General features: G+C 37.4%; 4 protein-coding genes across 4 annotated transcripts; all 4 read left to right on the top strand.

Annotated features, from left to right (window-relative positions):
- Positions 1-5,648: 5,648 nt before the first annotated feature.
- On the top strand, positions 5,649-10,376 carry LOC124414478 (feline leukemia virus subgroup C receptor-related protein 2-like). The gene is made up of 13 exons (XM_046895426.1): positions 5,649-5,842; positions 5,921-6,390; positions 6,482-6,696; positions 6,768-6,871; positions 6,940-7,050; positions 7,507-7,786; positions 8,151-8,239; positions 8,900-8,918; positions 8,993-9,044; positions 9,134-9,269; positions 9,339-9,375; positions 9,577-9,681; positions 10,290-10,376. The coding sequence occupies exons 1-13, from the start codon at positions 5,649-5,651 to the stop codon at positions 10,374-10,376; spliced, it is 1,899 nt and encodes a 632-aa protein (XP_046751382.1).
- A 3,053-nt stretch (positions 10,377-13,429) lies between these two features.
- LOC124414802 (uncharacterized MFS-type transporter C09D4.1-like) lies at positions 13,430-15,531 on the top strand. The gene is made up of 6 exons (XM_046895880.1): positions 13,430-13,746; positions 13,916-14,385; positions 14,493-14,704; positions 14,776-14,879; positions 14,971-15,081; positions 15,152-15,531. The coding sequence occupies exons 1-6, from the start codon at positions 13,487-13,489 to the stop codon at positions 15,468-15,470; spliced, it is 1,476 nt and encodes a 491-aa protein (XP_046751836.1). The 5' UTR covers positions 13,430-13,486; the 3' UTR covers positions 15,471-15,531.
- A 443-nt stretch (positions 15,532-15,974) lies between these two features.
- Positions 15,975-17,280, top strand: LOC124415081 (protein lethal(2)essential for life-like). Its single transcript, XM_046896359.1, has one exon. The coding sequence runs from the start codon at positions 16,446-16,448 to the stop codon at positions 16,902-16,904; it is 459 nt and encodes a 152-aa protein (XP_046752315.1). The 5' UTR covers positions 15,975-16,445; the 3' UTR covers positions 16,905-17,280.
- Positions 17,281-18,200: 920 nt separating this feature from the next.
- Positions 18,201-24,344, top strand: LOC124415077 (ceramide transfer protein). Its single transcript, XM_046896356.1, has 8 exons — positions 18,201-18,710; positions 19,412-19,531; positions 19,664-19,907; positions 20,004-20,290; positions 22,125-22,292; positions 22,356-22,787; positions 22,877-23,009; positions 23,090-24,344. Exons 1-8 carry the CDS (start codon positions 18,471-18,473, stop codon positions 23,215-23,217), a joined length of 1,752 nt encoding a protein of 583 aa, XP_046752312.1. The 5' UTR covers positions 18,201-18,470; the 3' UTR covers positions 23,218-24,344.
- Positions 24,345-24,391: the final 47 nt, after the last annotated feature.

Below are 24,391 nucleotides of genomic sequence, written 5' to 3'. Positions count from 1 at the left end.
TCTTAATTGTAAGATTTCAGACTCACAAATTATGTGTGCCCAGGATTTCCATGGTAATTTTTTAACGGCAAATGAACGGATCTTGTCGGGAATCCATCGATGACATGTGATATCTGTACATCCAGTAGGAATTTCCTGAAATTTGTGAAAGATATGAGCGTAACCTCTGTATATGCAAGCCTCAATTCAGATACATTTGACACACTGTTCCCGCTTACTCTGAGCTATTTTTCACTTTTCTTTCATAAATTATTATGCAAAATGGAAAAAAGGTAGATACTTTTAACTCAGTAATAAGTAACCATGTATGCCGATTTTTTTTAATAATGCAGCGCAGATATTCATAAATAATGTTCCGTTGACATGACTAAAGGAATTTATTATAAACACCATGTACACATGTTTATAAATGTTCGGAACGCAAGCACATAACTAAAATATTGCTTACTTTCGCAATATTTCGAACGAAATATGAAACTGGAACATTTATGCAATATTTAGTGTCATGCGTGATGAATATTATGAATTCCCTATTATAAATGTTGTAAATATTGAATATTAACAAATGCGAGAGTTTAAAATGTATAGTAAAATTTTTTCAAGTCAACAATTTCCTTCTTATTTCAACCAGTATGTGGGTGAAAAAATAAATATTTAAAGGCCGTGAGATGCGCGGACGAAGGTGGTTTCATGTTCGAGGATTAAAATTCGTAACTAGTGACTCAGCTGGTTTACTTGTTGCTAAAGTTTTGTTAGATTTTACAATTTGGTGGATTTTGTCAGTGATACACATTCAAGGATGACGAGTTTGTGGCTATTCCGAATAAAATGTCTTGCAGTGATGAAGTCATTGTTGTTTGATGTTCAATAAGTGAAGATTTGGTTTATAAAAGATAGTCGTAAGAACTTTCAAAATTTGAATTATTACCAGATATTCTGTATCCCATCACGGTGAACATGAATGACATTTCTGGTGTGTTTTGACTTCGTCTCGATATCGATGCTTTCGAGAACATTCTTGAATGCAGGCTTGGGATCTCGAAAGAAAAATCAGCGTCTACCGATTCCTTGTTTTTTTTTTTTCTTTTTGAACCGGTTTTGTCGACTTTACGTGAATTCCAATTCATTAAATGATAGCCAGGATCTTGATTTGTGTGCTACATGGGTGATTTCAACACTTGCAATAAATTTTGCAATTCAACAACAATCATGTGACGCAGTGTTGTACCATTATTTTATTTGCATTGTACAGGTGTGAAGCGATAACAGAAGGTGTTAACAAGTCACTGGACTACAACAGTCCACTCAATATACAGGTAATTGTCTTATTCGATTTTAGATATGGTAATTCAGGGTGATATGCTTGACGACGAGGCTTTTACTTACAGAAAAAAAAAAAAAAAAAAAAAAAAAAAAAAAAAAAAATGCAGAAATAGGATGGAATTTTCAAATCAGTTGAGATTACATTACTCGAGTAGTTTTTCCTGCGTTCTAGAAACTTAAAAAAGTAGAATAAAACAGAATACCTTTTTCGAAGAACGGGAAGAAAATTAGTTATAATTCATTAAAATCGATCAAGCGCTGTCGAAATAATCTACTAATCAAATCTCTTTATACTCATTATTTATTATTATGCGGTATCATTTAAACAGTACTGATCTATACAACGGGGATAACCCGTTTTTTCAATTCTTTGTAGCTTATCTTGAAATTCTAGTTATGAATTTTTTTAGTCACAACAAGCTGTTTGTTTATTGTAATTAATCCGAGCGAAAAGCAACTATTCAAAAGCCGTGAAACACTTAGGTGAGGATTCCGAATGTGGGGGCTTAAATGTTAAAATTTACTTGCTAATTTTTCACTCATTGTCTATTGATTAGCGAAGATTTAGTGTCTTGTGAATCGTTCAATCCGGTGGATATTTTCAGCATTGTACATTCAGTACTGACGTGGTCGTGGCTTTTTTCGAAAAACCATCTTCTGGACATTGAGTCGTTTCTATTCGCTGCCTTGAAAGAAAAACATGTCGTGTACTTTTCACCTTTTCAGACGGACTCACAATATTTTATGATATTTACAATCACACTACGATGTCTTTGTTGCAATTATATATTAATATTTGTGTTCTAGAACGTCTGTCAAGATCCATATATGGGATCTGGCTCTATTTGTATAATTTTTAACAATAATATCAATTATTAGACTACCGCTATAAAACAAGTCATAGCTTTCGAGGTGCATAAGGGAACGATTAGATAGACTAGGAAAGAGTATGCGATTCAAAATTTGACGCATTTATTTATACTAGAAATCATGCTAGACATCCTCAATAAAGGCAAGTTTTAACCCTTACTTGCTATCCTGGGGTGTAGAACTTTTCTGAATAAACTATATTGCAGTTGTAATGTCATTATCGTTTGCTCTTCGAAAAGTAAAACAAGCAATGTATTTTTACAGTGTCAGAAACGGCTAGACTGTACGTTACGATGTTTTCTCAAACCTTTTACACAGCTGTATCGTTATCTAATTTTACAACCAGAAAAAGTGTTATGCTGCAATGCTACCAACTGTTTTCTACAGGTGTAGGTATACATATATTAGAAACTCCGGGTCTATTGAGATAATTTTTTATAATAATAGTACTACCATCTGGTCATATTTGTGTGGGTATGACTTTAGAAGCAACTCAACAAGTCTTGCATTAGATTACCTGTAATGTTTTGGTGATAATTTTCTATTTTTTTCATACTCAACGTTGATGTAATGCATTTGTAAAATTTCATCAATTTTTCCCAGGTGAAAACAAAAAAAAAAAAAAAAAATGAATATTCATCAAAATTTGACGGGGAAGATCCGATCTTAAAACTTTTATCATGTTATTACTACTTCATAGATTTTTCTTACCTTGGTGATCGAACCTTGGTGGGTGATTAGTTGATTTTTCAACAAGTCAATATCAAATGATGAGATGAAGAATTCTTGACGAAATTGAAGAAGGTTTAGTTATAGATTCAAGTGAAAAATAATGCTAAGAATAACAAAAACTTGTCAGATGTCACTAAAGGAACGATGATACCAGTTCCTGATCACTGAAGAAGAACTTGTGAACAATGATCGAGATGAAAAGCTCTGTAAAATGTGATCAACAGTTTTCTGGTTTGTTTCGTATTCCACAATAAGAGCGATTTTTTGTTTTTCAACAATTTTTCACATTCTATCGTAGCGGCGAAGACAGTCAGAATTTTGAATCAATGATCTCTAACCACGTTCTTGGCTTAATTCAGTCAACAAGAGTCACGTCATGCTCTGGAACTCATTTGGCCAAATCGTGGATATCCTGGTCGCACTGGTAACCACGATGAATCTGTTTTACATGATTCATTTCGATTTCGATTGGTGCACCGTGTTCGGGTAGCTGGACTAACTGAAGATCTTCTTCCTTTTCCATTCTTTCCAACTCATCGATTTCTGCTTTCTTTTTCAGACCCTTTATACACGTCTATGGAGACATCGGCATGGAAATGACTTAGTCTGAACCAGAAGCGATTCCACGGTGATTATAAATATGTTTACTCGACTTTACGAATTTTTACTGGTACTAATTACTGCCAGAGTGATCGAAGGCTTCGGGGATGTGACGGGGCATGGATTTCTCATTCTGACAGTCGTTCACGAAACTATATTTGTCATTGCTGATAAAGGCTGCAGCTTCGTAGCCAGAGAATTGGACGAATTGAATCAAATATGTGGTATCGTAAAAATTTCCGTTTATCACAGTTTTTATTGATGTAAGAATATGTTTCTTGACTGTAATTTCATAATACGAAAGAAACCTAGTACTTTAGGCTAGATTCTTTGGCGTTATTCTCTGAACGTGAGTACGTCAGTTGATAATAATTGTACTCTATCGATCTGGCGAAAAGATATAATTGGATCATTTTAATTGTGTTTTTATGTTTTACGGTTAAACTTTAGCAGCTTATGAAAAGTGTGATATTTCCTTAACGAAGTTAAACATAAACGTCTTTCAACGTGAATAATATAAACACCTAAGTGTATTTTATACTCGTTATTGTAACAAAAACAGAAGGTCCGGTGGTCAAGTTATTGTTTCTGGGTAAATTCGGTATATTTAATTAACTGCTCTGTTTGGAATATAAAATATGATGGTAGCCTTTCAAAACGGAACCTGTATCGATAAAGACGGACAATTAACATCACAACAGACGAAAGATCGTGTCCAAGCAGGCGCTACAGTTATAAAAACAGAGACAAGAGAGTCCGAGAATAATTCAGTCCATTCTAGAAGTAATGGACTTCAGTCGGTTCAGATGGTTCATTTTCCATGGTTTCTTGATCCATCGCTTGTCTGGCAAATCAGGAGAAAGGTGACCATATCGGGAATAGATACTTGATGTAACAGCACAGTTGTGATGTCACCATAATCTTAGTTTTCAATTTGTAAATTATATTGGCTACTCAGTATTCGTCATCGTCACCACTTAATGGTATGAACAGTTTTTCAAAACTAATCACGAAATCAACGTCAAAGTTGGCCGCTCTTAGGCTAGAGAGATCTTGAGTCAGGAAATATACTTTTTGTCAAATTGCTTTGGCCTCATGGTTGAATCCGTGTTCGTAATATCAGCGTTTCTCGATCCTTTCTTTGTTGACGATTCTAAGGTACTCGTTCCTGTCTACTTGCTTTAATTGAATTGAATTTCACGATATTCGTCGTCGCCTACGTAAGGATCTAATTCTTGCCAAGAGCATTTCTCGCATATAAATCCAATTTCACGGTGATCTGATTTTACTACTCTAGCGCAGACTGATCGAAGCTTTTAGAGAAATGGTAGATCATGCGTGTATCTACGTGTTTCTTGCCTTCGGCAGTGTGTTGACGATCTTAAATAAATTTGAACTTCGTCGCAAGGAAGCTTTAATTATTTCAATTCATATTCAAATTGGTTGACAGTACAAAAGATAATAATAATATTAATGCTAGTAATAATAATGTTTGTCATAATCCCTCGCAGATTGTGAAGAATATATTTTTAGTCAAATATTATCACTCAGTTCTCGTGCAGCTTATCACCTATGATTTATAAATGAATCGAAAACTTGCAAAATGTCTCCCCTTGCCAGCTTCGTCACGTTTTTTTTTTGTTTATATGATTATATTATTTAAACAAATGATCAAATCATCAATATCGTGATTTATCCTTATTCTAGGATAGTTGATGAGATTTCATGAATTTTGCAGAATATTTTTGCAACACTTTGGGGCACTTTTTAAAGCACCAGGCACGAGTTATCCCGCTGTTACTATTTAAGGGTTAATTTGACATTTTAACGCATTTTAACGCATTTGCGCGTTAGGTACGCTGAAGAGGTTACCCAAAATTTTAGAAAACAACTAATAAAAATAGAAAGAACCGCCGCGATGCATCGCTTGACCGCTGGACGACGGAATAATATTTTTTCGTAGAACTTTACGCAGCTGTTTGATGCAACGAAAAACACTTGAATACGTGTAGACTACCCAATGCACTTCGTTCTTATGTTCAGAACGAAACACGTATCGCTTTTAAGGATTCAGAAAAACCTTACATAGTTACTAGACGAGCAGAATTACCTCAAGTTAAGACATGGAAGCACTCCAGGAGGGAAATAGCCTCGACGAGGACGACAGAACCGATGTGTCTTTGAAAGCACTCAATTTTACATTGGAAGTGAAAGTTTTTAGAAGACGGTGGCTTCAGCTTCTACTTCTATTCATTCTGAATACAAGCAATTGTGTTCATGTGTACCAATTTACCATCATCACAAGCATTGTTCGCAGGTAATATCACATACCAACGACTACTACTCGGGGTTGATAAATTTCATGAAGAAAGTCAACTAATCATTCATCCTGCAGGTACTACAAAATTTCTTCCTTGGCTGTCGAATTGACCGTTGTAGTGTTCTTGGTGGCTTGCACGATCCTGGCACTACCAGCCTCTTACCTGATGAATCGAATCGGCCTGAGGTGGACGTGTCTCATAACCACTTTACTCACGTGCCTCGGTTCCTGGATCAAAGTGTTCTCCGTATCCCCGGACCAATTCATTGTGGCATGCATCGGCCAACTAGTGATCGCGGTGGCTCATGTATTCGTCTTGGCTTTTCCAGGGCCATTGGTAGCTTTCTGGTTTGGAGCTAAAGAGACCGGTCTTGCCACGACCATTGTTACCCTCGGTGTTTTCATGGGCTATTTTGTGTCCTTTCTTACTCCTTCTATTCTCTTTACAAATCACGAAAGTATCGAGAGCATCGGAAATGATTTATCAACGGTTTTCTGGACAGCCGCAGTTTACAGCAGTGTTGTTACCGTCACCTTATTTTTCCGTGAGTTATCAGTTTTTTTCGAGTTTTTCCTTGCTTTTTGTCGAGCAGCTTTTGTCTATTAACGAAGATTGTCGAATGGATGTGGAAACAGTGTTTCAGGAGCAACCGGATCTACCACCAAGCAAAGCAAGGGCGCTTGTTCTAAAGACACACCGCGAGTCCAATGCTAAAGTCTTCTGGAATGAGATTAAAGAGATATTGAGTAACCGAGGTTTTCTCATTTTTTGGAACAGCTATGGCATTATTGCCAGCATGCCAGGCGTACTAACCATATTTATCAGTCCCTTATACGTTGCTCATTTTGAGGTACGTATTGTCATAATCTCGGAGGAGTTGCTACATAAAGTTATATAAAGTAATTGCTGATTTGACTTTAGGACGGTGAAAAAGAGGCTGGCATTATGGTACTTTTATTTGTCATCATGGGCAGCATCGGTGGGATGATATTTAGTGCCATTCTAGACAGGACAAAAGCATTCAGGTGAAATTTTGTAAAGAGTATTAACGTGATTATTTAAAGTGTCTTATTAACAACGAAACGAATTACAGAGCAGTCCCAATCGTGATCAGTGCTCTAGAAGTCGTCATTGATATACTGTTTGCTACCAGCTTGGTGAATGAAATCAAATGGATAACGTTCGTGAGCTATTCATTCCTTGGGTAATTACATGAGTTACTGGCTGAGTCATTACTTTTTACGGCATGGGCATTGAAAAGTTCACTTTTTTTGACAGTTTTCGTTAAGTAAAGTGACGCTTTATACGGCAGCGAACAAAGTTACGGAATAAAGTCTTTATTCCGCAGTTTTGACGCGCATCTCGAAGTGCGCATCCCAAACTGCGCGAATAAAGTAGCTTCGTCGAACAGATCGCGACATAACCTCACTCTTCGTTTTGCTTTTCAATGCCCATAACGTAAAAAATGTTGTATGTGGCATGCCCGTAAACCGTTTTTTGGCTCGAATAATTTCAGTACTCGCTTCCGGCTCGCCTTCAGCTCGTCCTGAAATCTTTATCCTTGCTAAAAACAAAAACAGGCGGTTTACGGGCATGCCACATAAATAGCTATTGACTTGTCACCCGTAGGTTTTCTCGTCATAATCGAATTGCATTTCAGGTACTGCGTCATGAGTTATGTTGTGATCGGGACTGAACTGTGCGTCGAAATGACTTATCCACAGCCGGAATCGACCGTCGCGGGAATTTTGTTCCTGGCAAACCCGATCTACGGTATTGGGATGGTACTATTGACAGGCAGAATACTGGAATTCTTCGGAGATATTGCGGCACATGGGTGTATTTGCGCCTACCTTACTTTGGGTAGTCTTTTGATGATTGTCAATAGATTCGAATTTCGTCGCTACAAAGCTGGGATGATTACTGCGGATTACAATAGCGTTCGTTGCGAACTATCTACTCCGTTGGACAAATGATTTTTTTGTTATTATTTAAATATCTTTTATATAGTTCGTGGTAACGTGTTCTTGTAGGTTGATAAACAGCAATTCGATCTCTTTATCTATTTTAATCTCCATTTTGACATATTGTATCGACAGTTTTATGTATGATTTAAAATAATTAACAGAATGATAATTGATCGTATAAAGTGTTGGTTAAGTTAGCCATGAAATTCTTTCCGAAAAATAAGAATTTCATATACGGATATGATGATATTAGCAAGCGCAAGATCTTCCATTAAATTTGTTCTGCTGGATTTTCCTGCAAAATCTTTACGGTATATTTTCATATATTTATTACAAGACTCATGTGCATCTTCAGACATTTGTACGATTGGCAATAAAGGATATTTTATTATTTCAGAGCCGTGAATTAAGTGTTTGTGTACAGAAGTAGGCAGGTAGAACCAGGGATACAAATTGACGAATTTTTGAGCCGTTTCTACTTGTACTCTTTGAAACGTGGGATATTAATTTCATGACCGCTTGAATTATCTTTCAAATTAACATTAAATCTTTAATAATATCTTCGTCAACGCCCGTTATAGCAACAGAAATTTATGCATTATCAAAAAATGTTCGCGCAGTGTTTCCATCATTGTACGCACTGCCAAATCCATGGATAAAAAAAATTGTATATAAATAAATTAATTCCGCGTGATTATTTTTTTTTTCTGTTAAATCGATTGTCGCTATTAGGTTTCACGGATGGTGCATTTTTCAAAAAAAATTTTAAACAACTATTTTCCACACGATTGGTAACAAACTTTTTTCTCACAACAAATTATATTTTGACTTCGAATTTTTAATTTTTTTTTACTCAAACGTGTACTCAAAACGTTGTATCACTTAGTGACAGCTGATTCTTACTAATTTTGTTAAATAATAGGAAGTTTTAGCTTTTTCTTTAACTTTTTTACAATGATTGCATATAATTTTTCATGATTTTCTACTTTAGACATTGTTGAGCCCATAATTTATAATTATCTATTACAATATTTTGTCTATACGATAACGAAGTAATTCCTTTAACTCAAAACCTCTATTTTACAGAATTTACGATTTGTCTAATGTAAGGCAAATATTGTTTCACGCTGAACTGTTGATTCGCAAATAAGACATACTGCTCTATCAAATTTTATTCAGCTATATTTTCAAAGGGATTATGGTCTCTTCATTGGCCATGGATTTATCATTCGTTAGTTAAAGTAGCTTATGGCTAATACAGTACAGTAACTGTAATATTATTGTTAATAATGAAAATATTTACTCAACAACGTTGCACAGCTGCATTGTATGATGCAACATCATATGAGAACGTTGAGACAATTGGGAAGGTTTTATTTCAAGGTGTTAAGGTTTCGGCTCTTATGCTCAGTAAAATCCTCAGTCGTTGCATCGTTGCGACCCCATCACAAGCTGCGTAGAGTCAAACTAATCCTTCTACCTAGTAAATGCGCTAAATCAGATAATTCTATTCCAAAATTTCAAGGGAGAATAGGAAAATAGTGATTTTGGCAAAACCAGTCGTGCGTCGATGAGGTAATAGATTTTTTCGATACGGAAGGACAAACTCGACTATTTGTCGAGTAAGAATTTTTAAATCAAATTGTAATACAAATTGTTTCAACTGGTCTGCGGTGATTGAAGTGTTAATTGGAAAAAGTTTGAAAAAAATATGGACAAAATCAATATAGGCCATGATTTTTTTACACTTCTTCAAATTGCAGTTCTTCTTACATCTTACATCTGAGAGAAAACTGCGGATCGAATACGTGAATACTGTTTCAGGATCAACCGGATCTGTCACCACGTGGAGCAACGGCGCTGAATTGGTTTGGGCCTCAGGACAGAAAGACATTGAGCAAACGAGATTTCCTTACTTTCTGGAACTCCTTTGGTCCCATTGTTGGCAGCGAATTTCAAAAGAAAAATATCCCAACCAAAATCGAAGTGGGCAGGCAAAACGGTAATTTTTTATCAATTTTTTTACTGAATAATTTTTTTTTTTTTTCCCAGTAATTTCGATTTTTTTTGCAATATAGTAATAGAAAATAGTCAAAATATAGTAATATAAATATTACTTTCCCGAATATATATAGGTATATACGTTCGAGTGTTCAACAGCAGAAAAAATATTGTTTCATGACGCATGCAGTGTTTATTTATATTGAGTGCGTGTTAAAAGAAAATAATATGCTTTCGTATTTGTTTTACAATGTGTGGCTATAATCAATCGATACCTTTTCATCATCCAGATGAATATTTACGCCAAGAAAGACGTTCACCTTTGATAGAAAAACTATCGAACACCTTTTATTGTACAATTTATTTACCGTTGAATACTCAAGGTTACAGAATGCAGCTAATCACGAGCTTTCATCGTGTTTAATTAAACAAAAACTGAGGATTCGTTAAGTACGTTGAATTCGTTTTATCTTAGGTTACAAAACACGATCGGATGCTCATTAATGTCAGGCTAATCAAAGCGAAGCTACTTGGCACTTTGACAAAGCGATCAATCGCTTAGAAAGTTATTATAATTGTTCAAATAAATAGAATACCTGGATTTTGATGTCACAATGTTAAAACAATTAGAATAGTTCAATTGATATTCGAATTCATTGATAAATGATAAGTTGGATGACATTATATCAGTGAACTTGATCTTTTACTGTAAAATCAAGTCGTTTTTTATCGTAAAGCCGGTTGAGAAGATATTAAAAATAGGGAAAAATGTATCACATAAACACAGTATCGGTGAGCTTAATTATTATTATTATTATTATTATTATTAGGGAGCTGTTTTACGTCATAGTTGGATCGGAATCAATTTTCGGTCAGTGTTGAAGTGGTGATAATAATATAATTAACAGTACTGAGTCAGGAAGTTATTTTTAAACTTTTCTCAACTCAGAATCATGACGCGTCTCGTGTTTGCAATTTTTCTTACGCCCACCGTAGGATTTGTCCAGAAACATCTATAAAACATACTTATGATGCTTATAATTTTAATGTATTACCTCATTTCCTTAAAAGGAAATTAATTTTTGAAAAACTACTGATACTATAATAATAATTCTTCTAGTCCTTGTTCAATTAGGGTGTCCTTAAATAATTCACTAATTTTTTTAAATTTATATCTCAACTTTTTATGCTGTCCCACGTGGCTTAACATGGGATTTTATGATGATTTTACACTAAAATTTTTTTTCTTTGGCACCTCTCGTATCACAGTATAAGAAGTTGAGATAATAATCTGAACAAATTAAGAAATTGTAATCAACTTGAGTTCAAAGATCTATTCGAATCGCTGATCGAAAAAAATATTACGATGATGGCAAACGTTTAATATGTTTATTGTTTTAAATTAATCCTCAGTAATGAGGCAGAAGTTTTTCTAATAAAACACGTTGTTTTTAACCAGACTAATTACACCTTTGCTCGGGAATACACTGAAAGAGCTATTATTAGTTCTCATTCAGTAGAATTGTGTGATATTAAGGATGTGAATACTGGGGCGCTGATAGATATGTAAATTCTTCGTTTTAAAACTAATGATATTAAAAGTTCAGTGAGAAATTCAGTCCACAACGTAGGTGATTGGGATGATTTACTTGTTTTTAAGCTTCTCAGAACTCTCTAATGTGGCTTCTAATTCCAGTTGTTTAACTCTATAACGGTAACGTTATTCATTTCTACTTATTCCGTTAATGGTGGTGGGTGGTGGTGGTGGGGGGGGGGGGGGAGGGGGGGGGGGTAGAATAGCGCCCTAATATTGTAATTTCCACCTCTCTGGGACATGATATCGTTAGGGATTCTGTAGGGTTTCATTTTCTTTATTTTTTTTAATAAAGGATCACGTGGGCCAATAAAATTTTTGCTCGAGTTCCAAATAGTGATGAAAAATAAAATTAAATTGTGTCGAGTCAAAAACGCAAGATGTTCTCTTGCGGCGAGAGATACGTCAAACGGCAAATTCGGTCCGAAACTACTAGTTTGTGTAAACGAAATTATTTTGAAATTTTTCTCTAAACGTCATGTGTTTTTTCCAGCGGATATTATAAAATGGTCTGATGAATCTGGATCGCATAACGCGATACCAACCATCAAGTCATCCCGTTTAGACAAACTCAAAACGGGCCAATACAAACTTGAGGTATTTTAACGGTCACCTTTGAAGAATCATCTTCTTCTGATCTCGCGAATTGCGTAATGAAACAATTTATTGAAGACGAAAAGTTGAAGATCCTATCAAAGCAAACGGACAAGTGAGTGTCCGGAACTCTTCCAAGACGATAAACGTTCGATACTCCTTGGTATGTCTTGGAATCCATGTCACGACGCAATTGGATTAAAAATATTTAAACTAGAAATCTTAACAGGTGAAAAATCTTTATGCACAAATTATGGATCCTGAAGGTGGGCTGGAAGATGATCAACTTATACCTAATGATCTGAAACTTTAGTGCATGGGAAGCTTATTTCTTCTAGTTACCTAAGATTCAAGAGGGAGAGAAACCGCTCGGTTATCACGGTGATAAATTCATGGATTTTTCGACACTTTTGTAAAGTTAACCATATAGTTGAAGAATAGTGATTATGTCTTATCGACACTGATTAAACCTATGAGTATAGCGCACTTGGACTTGTCCATAGCAGTGTTGTTGATACGCACAGTTGACAGTACAGTGACGAAAGAATTGTTATGAATTTTTTCGCAATGTTTGGATAACAAAGAAGCAAAGAGTTCCTATCTGTAAGAAATAAGGTTTATTTTTAATAACAATTATTGAATAAAAAATGAAAATGATAAAGTCATCCCTCAGTCGAAATTTATTATTTCTTTGAATATACGTGTGTGCAAAATTTGAAATCGATTCATCGATTACAACCCGATGAACAGTGTTCACGGTTTTTTGAAAAACGTAACTTAAAGAAAAACACGTGCAATAGATTTTTGTTTGAAAATATTTAATTCTCTATGTCTTATCGTTAATCTACTATTCCTGCCTGTAAGTGTTTTATATTAATCTCAACCGTTGGAAATATTTTTGAAAGGAATTTGTTAATTTTTTTTTTTTTTTATTTTGTTCAGATAATATCGCAGTAAGGTAAACTCTAATTTTTGTACGGAATATCACATTTATTACATTCCCATTACGTTTTAGAAACATATGAACAAAGAAAATGCTATTGCAAGTATATAATACCTACTGTATAGAAATAATAGAAAAATATCTGATCTCGTGGATAGTCGACCCAGTGGTGACTAATGTTTGCCACGTTCTCCATGTTTTTACAGATCCTTCACCTGTTTCGCCGTTCCTTTTCAAAATGTAAATGTATACTGTTGTTTTTAAGGTATAATCGTTACACAGCTGTATTTGGTTATGAAAACTACGTACAAAAGATATCAACATCTTGACTTTGGCAGAGAAATACGATACTTTTACTTTATTGCAAACAGGAAGCACAGGCGATATAGATCAGTCCAACGATCTCATAAATGACTCTTAACTTGAAGAAGACATCGCTTGAAGCTCAAAGTAGTTATCTCTGTTGTCAGACTCAGCCAACAAGAAAATTGATGTGAATTGTGATAGTGATAGTGATAGTGATAGTGAAGTTAACACGCAGATGGTAACTGCGAAACGTGACGAAAATATCGTCAAAGATCGCGATCTTTTACCGCAGCGTTACAGAGTTTTGATAAAGCCAGTCGCGTCTGAATCCGACGAAATGCAGCCTGACAGAAAGCAGGCGAAAATCGTTGGCAACACGACCGAAATCAAAGTTTACCCCAGACGATGGCTCCAACTCGTTCTCTTCGTCGTTTTTAGTACGGTGAACACCATGCACTGGTACCAGTACACCATCGTCAACAACATTGTTAGCCGGTAAGATTCACGGTTTTATAATTTTTCCATTCTTCCACGGTGCGAGCTCTGCAACAAAATTTCATCATCACTCATCGTTTACCAATTCAGATTCGTTTCAGATTCGTTAACGCAAATTAGTCACAAAATATACAAACCCTGTGCCTCTGCAGTGTCATTTTTCTCTCAGGTACTACAACGTTTCTTCGCTGGCCATCGACTGGACTTCGATAATTTTCATGGTGACCTACATAGTCGTCATCATTCCAGCTTCCTACGTTACCAACAGAATCGGTTTACGGTGGACCGTTCTTGTCGGAGCAACGCTCACCTGCATCGGGGCTTGGTTGAAGGTTCTTTCGGCCTCCCCGGACCGCTTCGTGGTCACCTTCATAGGCCAATTCCTGGTCGCGGTTGCCCAGGTCTTCAGCCTCCCTGTACCCGGACGACTAGCGGCTTACTGGTTTGGACCCAAACAGATCGCCCTGGCATCGGCCTTCGCCTGCTCCGGCACTCATATCGGGTACTCGATCTGTTTCCCGATCATGCCACTCCTCGTAAGGAACCACGATAAAATCGAGGACATTGGAAAAGACTTGGCCAAGGTTTTCTGGGGGTCTGCTCTGTGCTGCAGTGTCGTTGCCATCGCCATAATTCTACGTAAGGACTTCTTCAATTTAGTATTGTACACACACGACACCGAGACTGTCATGTCCCGGAAGTAAAAGACACATGTCAGTTCAGTTTTAACTTCGTTTTACTCACAGTTTTCAAGGATGAGCCGTTACTGCCCCCCAGCGATGCGAGGGCGCTTCAAAAACTGCACAAGGAAAGGTCTCCCGAAGGATATTGGCCACCTGTGAAAAGGATACTGCGCAACAGGGACTTCATTCTACTGTGGAACTCGTACGGCATTATAATGAGCGTTTTAGGATCCACGAACACTGTGCTGAACTCGTTATGCCTCGTTCACTTCAAGGTAAGGGGCTCCGTTAACCGATCTTTCAAGTTAAACGACTCACTGTCACATTTATCACTTATTCTTTTCAGAACAGCGAACAACTCGCTGGAAATCTAGGCTTGGCCATCGTTGGCACGGGAGGTTTGGGCACGGTGTTCCTGGCCATCATTGTCGACAAGACAAAGGCATTCAAGTGAGCCACTGCGTGCAAAGAACGTAACAAAATCGAGAAATGTTATACGTCATAACAATAACAATAATACGCTATTGTTGAATTATTGCAGAATCATCCCCATGGCAATAGGGAGTCTCGCTCTAATTTCGGAAATCTTGTTCGCGATCAGCTTTTTGCTAGAAGTCCAATGGATGGTCGTGGTGACCGGGATGATACTTGGGTAATCGAAATTGGTGTAGAAAAAAGGAAGACTTACGGTTAAAGGTTGATCAATTTCATATGCTTTTCAGGATTTTCCTCGTCGGTTGGGCCAGCTTGGGGTTCGAGCTCTGCGCCGAGGCCACTTATCCGGAGCCCGAGAGCACGACAGTGGGGATTCTGAACATTTCCATTCAGGTGTACGGCACGTTGATGGTACCGATCGTCCGGATGCTGATAGAAACATACGGCGATAAGTCCGCGCACTATTGTCTCAGTGCAGCTCTGCTCATAGGAACCATATTGATATCCTCAACGAGGGGTAACTTCCGGCGGCAGAAAGCCGAGCAAATCGCCAAGTACAACCCCGTCGCACTTCAGGAATTCGCGAAACCTGAGTATAGGCAATAAATTTTGCATTCTAACGCGCGATAGGTTGATTAATAGGAGTTTGGTGTTGTTTTTCTTTTTCTTTTTTGACAGTTCCGTTTATTCCTATTGTTTTCTTTTTGTGGCTCTGAATTTTATACGAAAGCGACAGGCGTACAGGTACTTTGGCGATTTTTTTCATTGGAATGACGTTGGACTTGTCTCACTTTACGGTATATTTTTCTTACGAAAATCTCTGCAACGATTATTGATTTTCATACGATTATAGGTATTAAGTTTATCAGACTTTAGATTTGTTGACGCGGCGCATTGACAACGGAAATTATAGAATAAACGTCGAGCTGTGTAAAAAATACTATGTTATTGAAATGGGGAAACTTTAGGACATAACTTAATTTATTACAAGATATTTCAAGTTAAGGAGGTAATGACATTCGATGGTGACCATGTAATGATAGTGAGTGTTGACAATTAGGATATCTCCTGGGCTCTGATGTTTAATTCACACGGTCCGAGAAAATAAACTTGTGACAACAGCTAACGGCTTTCTTTCGCAACGATGTAGAGACGTAGAAGGACATCATATTCTTGTGTCTACATCAGCCCGATCCGCAATTAGTCATTGACATACCGATTATTATGTTCTTATAATAAACAAAGATGCGTCACTTGGCTGCAGTATGTGTTATACTTACGTGATGAAATTAATACACTGGGTCCACCCTTGAACCGATATACATCATTACCGCATAGTACAAGGCCCGGAAATGCATGCCGGGGATGATTCGAGGGTTGCCAATGCATCCGGCTGTCGTGCATATCGTGGACCGAATTAGGCGTGTAGTGGGAATATAAAAGGTAGACAATTTGTCGTTCGGTAGTCAATCGAATTCTGAGTCTCATCGATCAAAGGTGTACCGAAGTGTTCAGTGAGCACAGAACGGAAGTACCAGTTTGCGTCTGAAAAAGAAAAGAGAAAAGTACAGAGGAAAAGAAATGGCGGAAGTATCCACGATCCTGACTCACTGGCTGTCCGACAAAATCGACGACTTCTCCACGTCGCCGACTTGTCTTCACATCCATTTCAAGCCCCCGGTTGAAATCCCACCGCCGCCACCACCCCCGAAGAAGATCGAGCCTTGCCGTCCTCCGATTAACTTCGAGCTGACCATCGACGTCCACCAGTACTCGGCCCAGGAGATCAGGGTGTCCACCGTTAACAACGTCATCGTCGTCGAGGCCAAGCACGAGGAGAAGCACGGTGAACATGGACACGTCACCAGGGAGTTCCTGAGGCGGTGCACCGTTCCTCCGACGAGCGACATCACCAAGGCCACCGCCTTCCTCTCCGCCGATGGCGTCCTCAAGATCACCGCACCGAAAAAATCTGCTTGCTGCAAACCTGGCGAGAGGATCATCCCCATCGAACAGACCGGGCGTTCGTCCTGCAAGTGATTTTGTAGCTGAATATAAGGAAGCGTAAAGAAGAGAAAAATAATTATAGTTTAATGGGCATTATTTAACGAGGAGAGAACGCCTATTTTAGTCTGCAAAAAAGTTCTTCGAGACTGATGCGGTTGGTCTTGTTATTATATTCTTGTTGATACTCTTGGCTTGTTTTTTTTGGCTCTGTATGTTGATTTATATATATATATATGTATATACATTGTCGTAAGAGAATGAGCGAAAGAGAGAGAGAGAGAGAGGGGGAGGGGGGGAGAGAATCATGTAATATTGGCTCAAAATCAAACTTACGTGTATTATTAACTACGTATAATAATTGCGTTGTACGCATTATATAAATATACAAAGTTCATGGTTACAACCTCGACATCTGGGATCCAATTGTATCCGCATAATTTCTCTATACCTGTCTAGATGATCCACATCCTGATATGCTGTGGTTGTACTTCGTGCCAAAAAATGTCTCTGAACGGTTTTATCTTATCCGTGAAACGATTTCAATTACCTGATTCAACTCATTGATAGCTGATGCTTAATCTTCATATAGAAGTTATATTGATATTGATTGGACTATAGAAAAACAATTTTAATGCAAGATTTTTTTTTTTCTATTTTGCGGTTTTCATACCACACAAATTTTAGAACATAGATAACAGCGCAATTCTGTATAATCGTGAGACTCGAATCTGGGTTGTAGAGAGAGAGAGAGAGAGAGAGAGAGAAAAAAAAAAACAGCTTTTTTATTTATTCTAAAAATCAAAAAACTATGTAAATAAATTTCAACGATCAAATGAGTACAGCTAATGATGATCGAATGGCGTGAATCGATAATGCTGAAGTTAGTAACATTATAATACCGTGACTATTCATGCCTGCGGAAAAATCGTTATTTCACTATTTCGTAACTGTTTTAAATTCAGTAAACCGTAATAATATAAAGAATACTCGTATTTTGTAATCTTAGTTCCTTAAGAATCATCGTAAAAGTAAGAAAACATTGATTTTTCCCCAAATATCTCGTTACGATACTTCAGCCTCGTGTGTATATCAGTGCAGGCGGGAGATTTGAAAAATATGAACGTTCAATGTTGAATTAGAATCTGACAGAAGGACCCGTAGATATGTATGTACGTGTCGCCATCGTTGGAGAGAACTCTGAACTCGATTACGTTACGAATAAGGTATTTTCCGTGGTGCAGGAGTAAACTGGAGTAAGTATAGAATAAAAGTATTAAAAGTAAAAGTAAGGAAGGATAAAAAGAAAAAAGAAAAAAAATAAATAAATAAGGAGGGGGGGGGATTGACGTAAATAATAATAAAAATGGCATCGTACCTGTCGAATCGCGGGACGTTTCGGTCGGATTAATTCCGCATTTTCGTCACGAGATAAAAACCACCGACGCGATATTATTGTGATATGCGTAATCGAACCGACGACGGAACGGACAGCGGGCTGCAGTCACCGTTGATATGCGAGGGTAAGCCTGAGTTTCGGGTGAAATAGAGATACCGAGGAGGCAGTTCCCGTCGCTCTCGGCTCGGACTGCTGATCGTAAGATGGCCGAGGAAAAAGTCAACAACACTCACTGCCACTACAGCGAGGAGGAGGACGAGGAATCCGACGGCGTCGTCGTCCCCGAACTCCAGGGCATATTGTCCAAGTGGACGAACTACATCCACGGCTGGCAGTCCCGTTTCATCGTCCTCAAGGACGGCACCCTCTCCTATTACAAATCGGAACAGGATAGCGGATTCGGCTGCCGAGGATCCATTAGCCTCTACAAAGCTGTTATCAAGGTACTTATATCGCCACTTCCGACTACTTACGGTTTTCACTTTCACTCGAAGGTCGTTGCCTCTCGGCTTTCTTGCAAAATTAAATTACGCGTCGAGAAGAAATTTTGCAACCGGTGTCAAAGGTGGGAGGGAAATTAAACACCCGATTTACAGGTTAGACGATAATCGACAAGGTTTTTCTCTTTCATTTTCTATACATTTCTTACAAATTTTATGCGTACGTTGGGTTGTTTTTTTTTTTTTTTTTGTTTTTTTTTTACATTTTTTTTTTTCATTTCTGTTCACGCATTCTAACGCTCTCTTCATTTCACGTTGAATTTTCGTGTGGTTTTGGATTCTTGGAATACGATGCTTTGAGGTTAGAATGCTAACTTGTGGATATTAATTTTTTTCATTTTTTACATATTCGTAAATTTTAGGATGGTGTGGCTTTCTAGCAAGAGACCAAATTGCTTGTTTGTCATTTCTTTCATTCTATATCAGCTGTTTGAAAACTTCTTAACGTGGTCGATTTTGAACAATTTATTTTGAACAATTTTTACCTCTCTAAAATCGTTTTCAAAATAAATTTTCCACAAATCGTGTTGAAAAAGATTTCAATACATGTAAGGCTTGGCTGGGTTTTTATTTTCTTTTAGTCTGTGAATCCTTTACACTAATCACAAGATTATCACCTATTTATTAATAATTTTTATTTTCAGGCTCACGAATTTGACGAATGCAGATTCGACGTGTCCGTCAATGATTGTCTTGTTTGGTATTTAAGAGCCAATACTCCTGAAGAAAAGCAACGTTGGGTCGACGTTTTGAAATCGTACAAGGTAATAAGATGGATTTATTCTTTTATTTCATTCCCGTAGATCTTTTACCATTGTCTTCTTATTTCAATGAATGAAACACTAACATCGCAGTCTATTATAAGCTGCTTATAACTTTTTGTTCTTCTTCTTCAGGCAGAGTCTGGATACGGTAGCGAAAATAGCCTGAAACGTCATGGCAGCGCCGTATCTCTCACATCCAATACACAGTCCACGGCGAGCGGTGGTAGTTTTAGTAAACGCGGGCTCCGAGGGCTGAAGGAAAAGTTGGCGGAAATGGAAACTTTCAAGAATATATTAGTCCAACAGATTGACACGCTCCAGAAGTATTTTGATAACTGTGCGGACATTGCCAAAGTGTCGCCGGCAACAAATCAGCGTAAGAAGCAAGCTCGAAACTATAAAGCTAAAGTCTAAGTTCTTTATTGTCTCACTGCAAGTTTAATTCACGGTAAATCTGTTTCTTTTTCCACAGAAAATCTGACTGATGTGGAGTTCGATCCGGCTGAACAATCGGTCGACTTCAAGGGTGAAGCCATCACATTTAAAGCCACCAGCGAAGGAGTCTTGGCCACTCTCCAGCACTGTCTGGATCTTATGACACAGAGGGAAGACGCCTGGCGTCGCAGGTGGGAAAGAGAAGTTGAGAAACGCCGGAGAGTCGAGGAGCTTTATTACAAAGCTGTTAAGGAACAGGTTGCCACCTCCAGAGAGGATTTCCCGACACCCAGAGTCCTCATACACGGAGGTCCTGACTACGAGGTAAGAACTTTTAACGATAGAAATGAAATCGATTTACCCACTGTGTCCGCAAGTTCTGTTATTTTTCGCTTCTACTAATTAACTTATTCCTGTCATGTATTCCCGTTCGCTCCGCTTTAACGCATTTTAAATACACTTGACCTGGAACAAACGATGTTATTGAGCTAAGAGAGAAGTGAAATTACGGACACAAACACCCTCCCCATCCAAGTGTGTCAAATTAATGTCCCAATCCATTGCTCCATTCATTTGTATGGATGTGGCAGAACTTGCTGCTGCTGATACACCTCACGACTACTAATCACCTTATGCAATCGAATCAAAACAATGGTGTGATGTCGTGTCAGAAATCGGCAATCTAGATCCTTCGTGGCTAGATTTTTCTGTTTTAAAATTGTCAAACTATGTATGGATGAGATACGTGTATGCGTACGTATTGAATAACCAGTATTTTGTTTTGGTAATCTGAATGTACCAGGCTTCAAATGTTTTTCAGTATCTCTTTTACGTAACATCATATGTTGGTGAAATTGTCAAGGCCAGACTTTCCTCGTAATCCTTTATTACTCAATAATAGTAAATATTGGTCATGTTCAATGATTCATACAGGGAAATCAAATCGCCAAACACAACGAGTTCCAAAGACGAGTTCAAAGAGTTACATGATCAGGTAAACACATTAAAAGTATGTCAGAATGTGAACTGATTGATTTTCTTCAAAGCTTTGTTCTTCAAACTTGTTATTTGATCAAATTCTTATTGGACAAATTGGACAAATGTTTAAATCCTGTTTGCATTATTAATCTTTGGTAATCCCCAGGTAATTTAATGTCGATTTTCAATTTAAGTGAAAGTTGCTTCATAGGTATATCTGTACACATATATTTATATTTCTGTCAAAAATTTTCATGGGTAATTGATTTTTAACGAGTTGGATAAAAATATTATTACAATAGAGTACTGTAGCCTGCTATGTATGTCATAATAACATGTGGGTATATCATTAACAATTACATCATCCGTTGCTTTATTCGATACGCACCGTAATGGGAAGTTAAAGGTTTCACATTTGCTAGTGTAGCTTGATCATGTGTCAGTAGCGCACTGCTCTTCGCGAGCTGCAGGTCTCTGGACAGCTCTGTGCTTTTTTACTCGTGATAAGTTTAGGTGCTTTTTAACTTGACATACCAAAAATAAAAAAAAAAATAAAAAAAAAGAACGAAAAATGGGGAAGATGAAACTAAAAATTAAATTCTTTCGGGTAAGTGAAAAAGAAAGATTACTCATTCTTATTTCTTTTCTTTGAGTGAGATTATTATGCAGTGTTGGATACAATTCTGAACTTTGTTCAGGCAATATTAATACATTTGTAGTGATAAAAGGTTCAGATTAATATTTATTCACTGTTCGGATGATTCAGTAATATTAAATTAGCTAAAAATGATATATAGTTCTGTGACGTTTACTGCAAAGTTACCTGTATGTTCCAAGTATCAATAATCACGGCTAGCTTGCAGGTGTCTAATACATATTCTGTATGTGATGTCGTTTTAATTCAAATTAAACTATTTGTAGTTCAGACTAGTTTCATTGTTCTATATTCGACAGGCATACTGCATTACGCATTCAGTTTCAATACTCATTTATTATTACACGTGACCATACAGAGTGCCCAAGGCCAGAGATAGGTGTTATCAAACACTGGATATGATGGTTTGTGCCAAAGAGTAAACAGTTTACCATATTGGTTTGCCGACTCAGTGATATGCAAATGTTTCGAATATATCACCTCTTGAAAAGCCCCCTGTCAAAATTTGATGCATTCCTTAAACAGGAAGGTCCGCACAGCACACTTTGCGACGAGGAATTTTACGACGCAGTCGAAACAGGCCTGGACAAAATTGACGAAGAAAATCAGCTTCGGGACAGGTTGAAGCAGAAGGTTGTCTCCATTCCGACAAGTCCTACAACGCCGGCAGCTAAACATAGGCTTTGGCCAGAGGTAAATCTGCTCATTTTCTCAGCACAGGGTAAAATAACGATCCTCCTTCCCCCTACTTCACAGATTGACAAAGTCTCAACCGAGCAGCTGCATTATGCAAGACTCGGAGTAGGCGGAGCTGGAGGTTGGCAACTATTTGCAGAGGACGGAGACATGCGGATGTACAGGCGTGAGGAGGAGGCTGATGGCCTGGTTGTCGATCCACTCAAGGCTTGCCACGTTGTCAAGGGTGTGACAGGGCATGAAGTTTGCAACATATTCTACAGCCCGGAGTACAGAAGCGGATGGGAAGCAACCCTAGAGGACATGACTGTTGTAGAAAAAATTTCTGAGGACACTCTAGTATTTTTACAAACGCACAAACGGATATGGCCGGCCAGCCAGAGGGATGCTTTATTTTGGTCCCACATTCGAAGGGTTTCGGACGACCAGGATCCCGACGCTCACGATCTATGGATCGTCTGTAATCACAGCACTGAATACACGGAACATCCGGTGAGTCACGAGTCTTGTTTTAAGATTAATCAATGAGGGAACGTCGCAGAATAATTATGATCTCTTCTTGTGTCCTTTTTTTCTTTCAGCCAAATGCCGGAAAGTGTGTTCGAGTTTATTTAACTGTTTGCTTAGTTTGCCAAACGTTTATAGACCCGCCAAAGGAAGGAAGTGAGATTACGAGGGATGACATTACATGTAAAATTACCTACTGTTCCGTCGGTGAGTGTTACTTTATTATATTTCGATAGCTGTTTATCATCACGCTTCATTGCATTACCAATACGTGTGGTTGATTTTAGTTAATCCTGGCGGCTGGGCTCCAGCGTCAGTTCTTCGGGCGGTCTACAAACGGGAATATCCAAAATTTCTGAAACGCTTTACGAGCTACTGTATTGACCAATGCAAAGACAAGCCAATTTTATTCTGATCACCCGCCACCCCAGTGAATTATTCATAATATTGTACACAAATAATATCTGTCAACTCGGACGTGATGGGACATCCCCTGAAATATATAATTAAAGTATAACAATAAGTTCACTCCGAATAAGTAAATATATATTTCTTCATAAAGAGAGGCAGAGTGAGAAAAAAAGAAAGAAGCGAAAAAAAAAATAGAAAAAAGAAAACGATAATACATTAAATAAAAGGTGTGGTTCAATGTTTATCCGTAAAATTTGCTAACAGTTAAGGTTGTTCACCTTGCATTTTCGTGCGACACGATATTAATCATTACAGCTTAATGATAGTTACTTAAACTCAAACGAATATCTATCCTAAATCGAATTGAATTTTCAGATCCAATCTTATAATATGTGATAAAATATAAATCTAATGATTTTTATTTCTTATTTCAAACATGCTAGATTTTCGAGTTTTCAGATATGCATACGTGGTGAACAATTGTTTGCGATCGCTTTAGAGAACACACTTACTACTTTGGATCCTCCTGTGAAGATACGCATGTAAATTTTAAGAATATTTAAGATTGGAAAAAACAGCAAATCTTACAAACTATTAATACCAATGAGTGTCGAATTTTGCACAAGGTTTTACAAGATTAATCGACGTTCATTTTTACCACATTATTGATCTCGAGCATGTAAAACGTATCTGACAAAGATGCGATTGTTGATTAATCATAAATTTCAATCATGCTTCGTCGCCTATTTCGAAAATAGACAAAATCCACTGTCATATATAGTAGTTTACATTTAAAAAAAATTATAATTTGTCAATTCAACTTTGTGAGTCACGTTGTGTGCCCGAGTAACGAAAAACACATTCTCAGCCAATTTTCGAGTATTATACTGGAGATAAATTATAGTGATAGCAGTACCTAACGATGAAGGAAGATGTAGGAGAAAAAAAAAAAAAAAAAAAAAAAAAACGAAATAACTAACAGAAAGGAACGAAGTGAAATCAAAAGTCAGAGTTTATATATTTACGTATATTTTCTCTTGTATAAATTTCGAGCATTATACATAGATGTATTTGGTACATGATTTAAGCGCCATCTGATAGAATTGTATAAGAAAAATGTAAAAGAATTAGCCGACAAAGAAGCAAAAGTACTGTCCAGTTGTACAAATCGAAATTCG

This window comes from Diprion similis, chromosome 14 (genome assembly GCF_021155765.1).
Source record: "Diprion similis isolate iyDipSimi1 chromosome 14, iyDipSimi1.1, whole genome shotgun sequence".
Taxonomy (NCBI): Eukaryota; Metazoa; Arthropoda; class Insecta; order Hymenoptera; family Diprionidae; genus Diprion; species Diprion similis.
This window is presented reverse-complemented; position numbering and strand designations above follow the sequence as displayed.

Excerpts from the sequence above, each read along its gene's own strand:
- LOC124414478 (XM_046895426.1), top strand. The coding sequence starts at position 5,649 with ATGGAAGCACTCCAGGAGGGAAATAGCCTCGACGAGGACGACAGAACC. Across the intron at positions 9,045-9,133 it reads TGGCCATGGATTTATCATTC|CTGCATTGTATGATGCAACA; the intron begins GTTAGTTAAAGT and ends AACGTTGCACAG. Across the intron at positions 9,682-10,289 it reads GGAGCAACGGCGCTGAATTG|GTTACAAAACACGATCGGAT; the intron begins GTTTGGGCCTCA and ends GTTTTATCTTAG.
- LOC124414802 (XM_046895880.1), top strand. The coding sequence starts at position 13,487 with ATGGTAACTGCGAAACGTGACGAAAATATCGTCAAAGATCGCGATCTT. Across the intron at positions 13,747-13,915 it reads GTCAACAACATTGTTAGCCG|GTACTACAACGTTTCTTCGC; the intron begins GTAAGATTCACG and ends TTTTTCTCTCAG. Across the intron at positions 14,386-14,492 it reads TGCCATCGCCATAATTCTAC|TTTTCAAGGATGAGCCGTTA; the intron begins GTAAGGACTTCT and ends TTTTACTCACAG.
- LOC124415081 (XM_046896359.1), top strand. The coding sequence starts at position 16,446 with ATGGCGGAAGTATCCACGATCCTGACTCACTGGCTGTCCGACAAAATC.
- LOC124415077 (XM_046896356.1), top strand. The coding sequence starts at position 18,471 with ATGGCCGAGGAAAAAGTCAACAACACTCACTGCCACTACAGCGAGGAG. Across the intron at positions 18,711-19,411 it reads TCTACAAAGCTGTTATCAAG|GCTCACGAATTTGACGAATG; the intron begins GTACTTATATCG and ends TTTTATTTTCAG. Across the intron at positions 22,293-22,355 it reads AACATAGGCTTTGGCCAGAG|ATTGACAAAGTCTCAACCGA; the intron begins GTAAATCTGCTC and ends CCTACTTCACAG.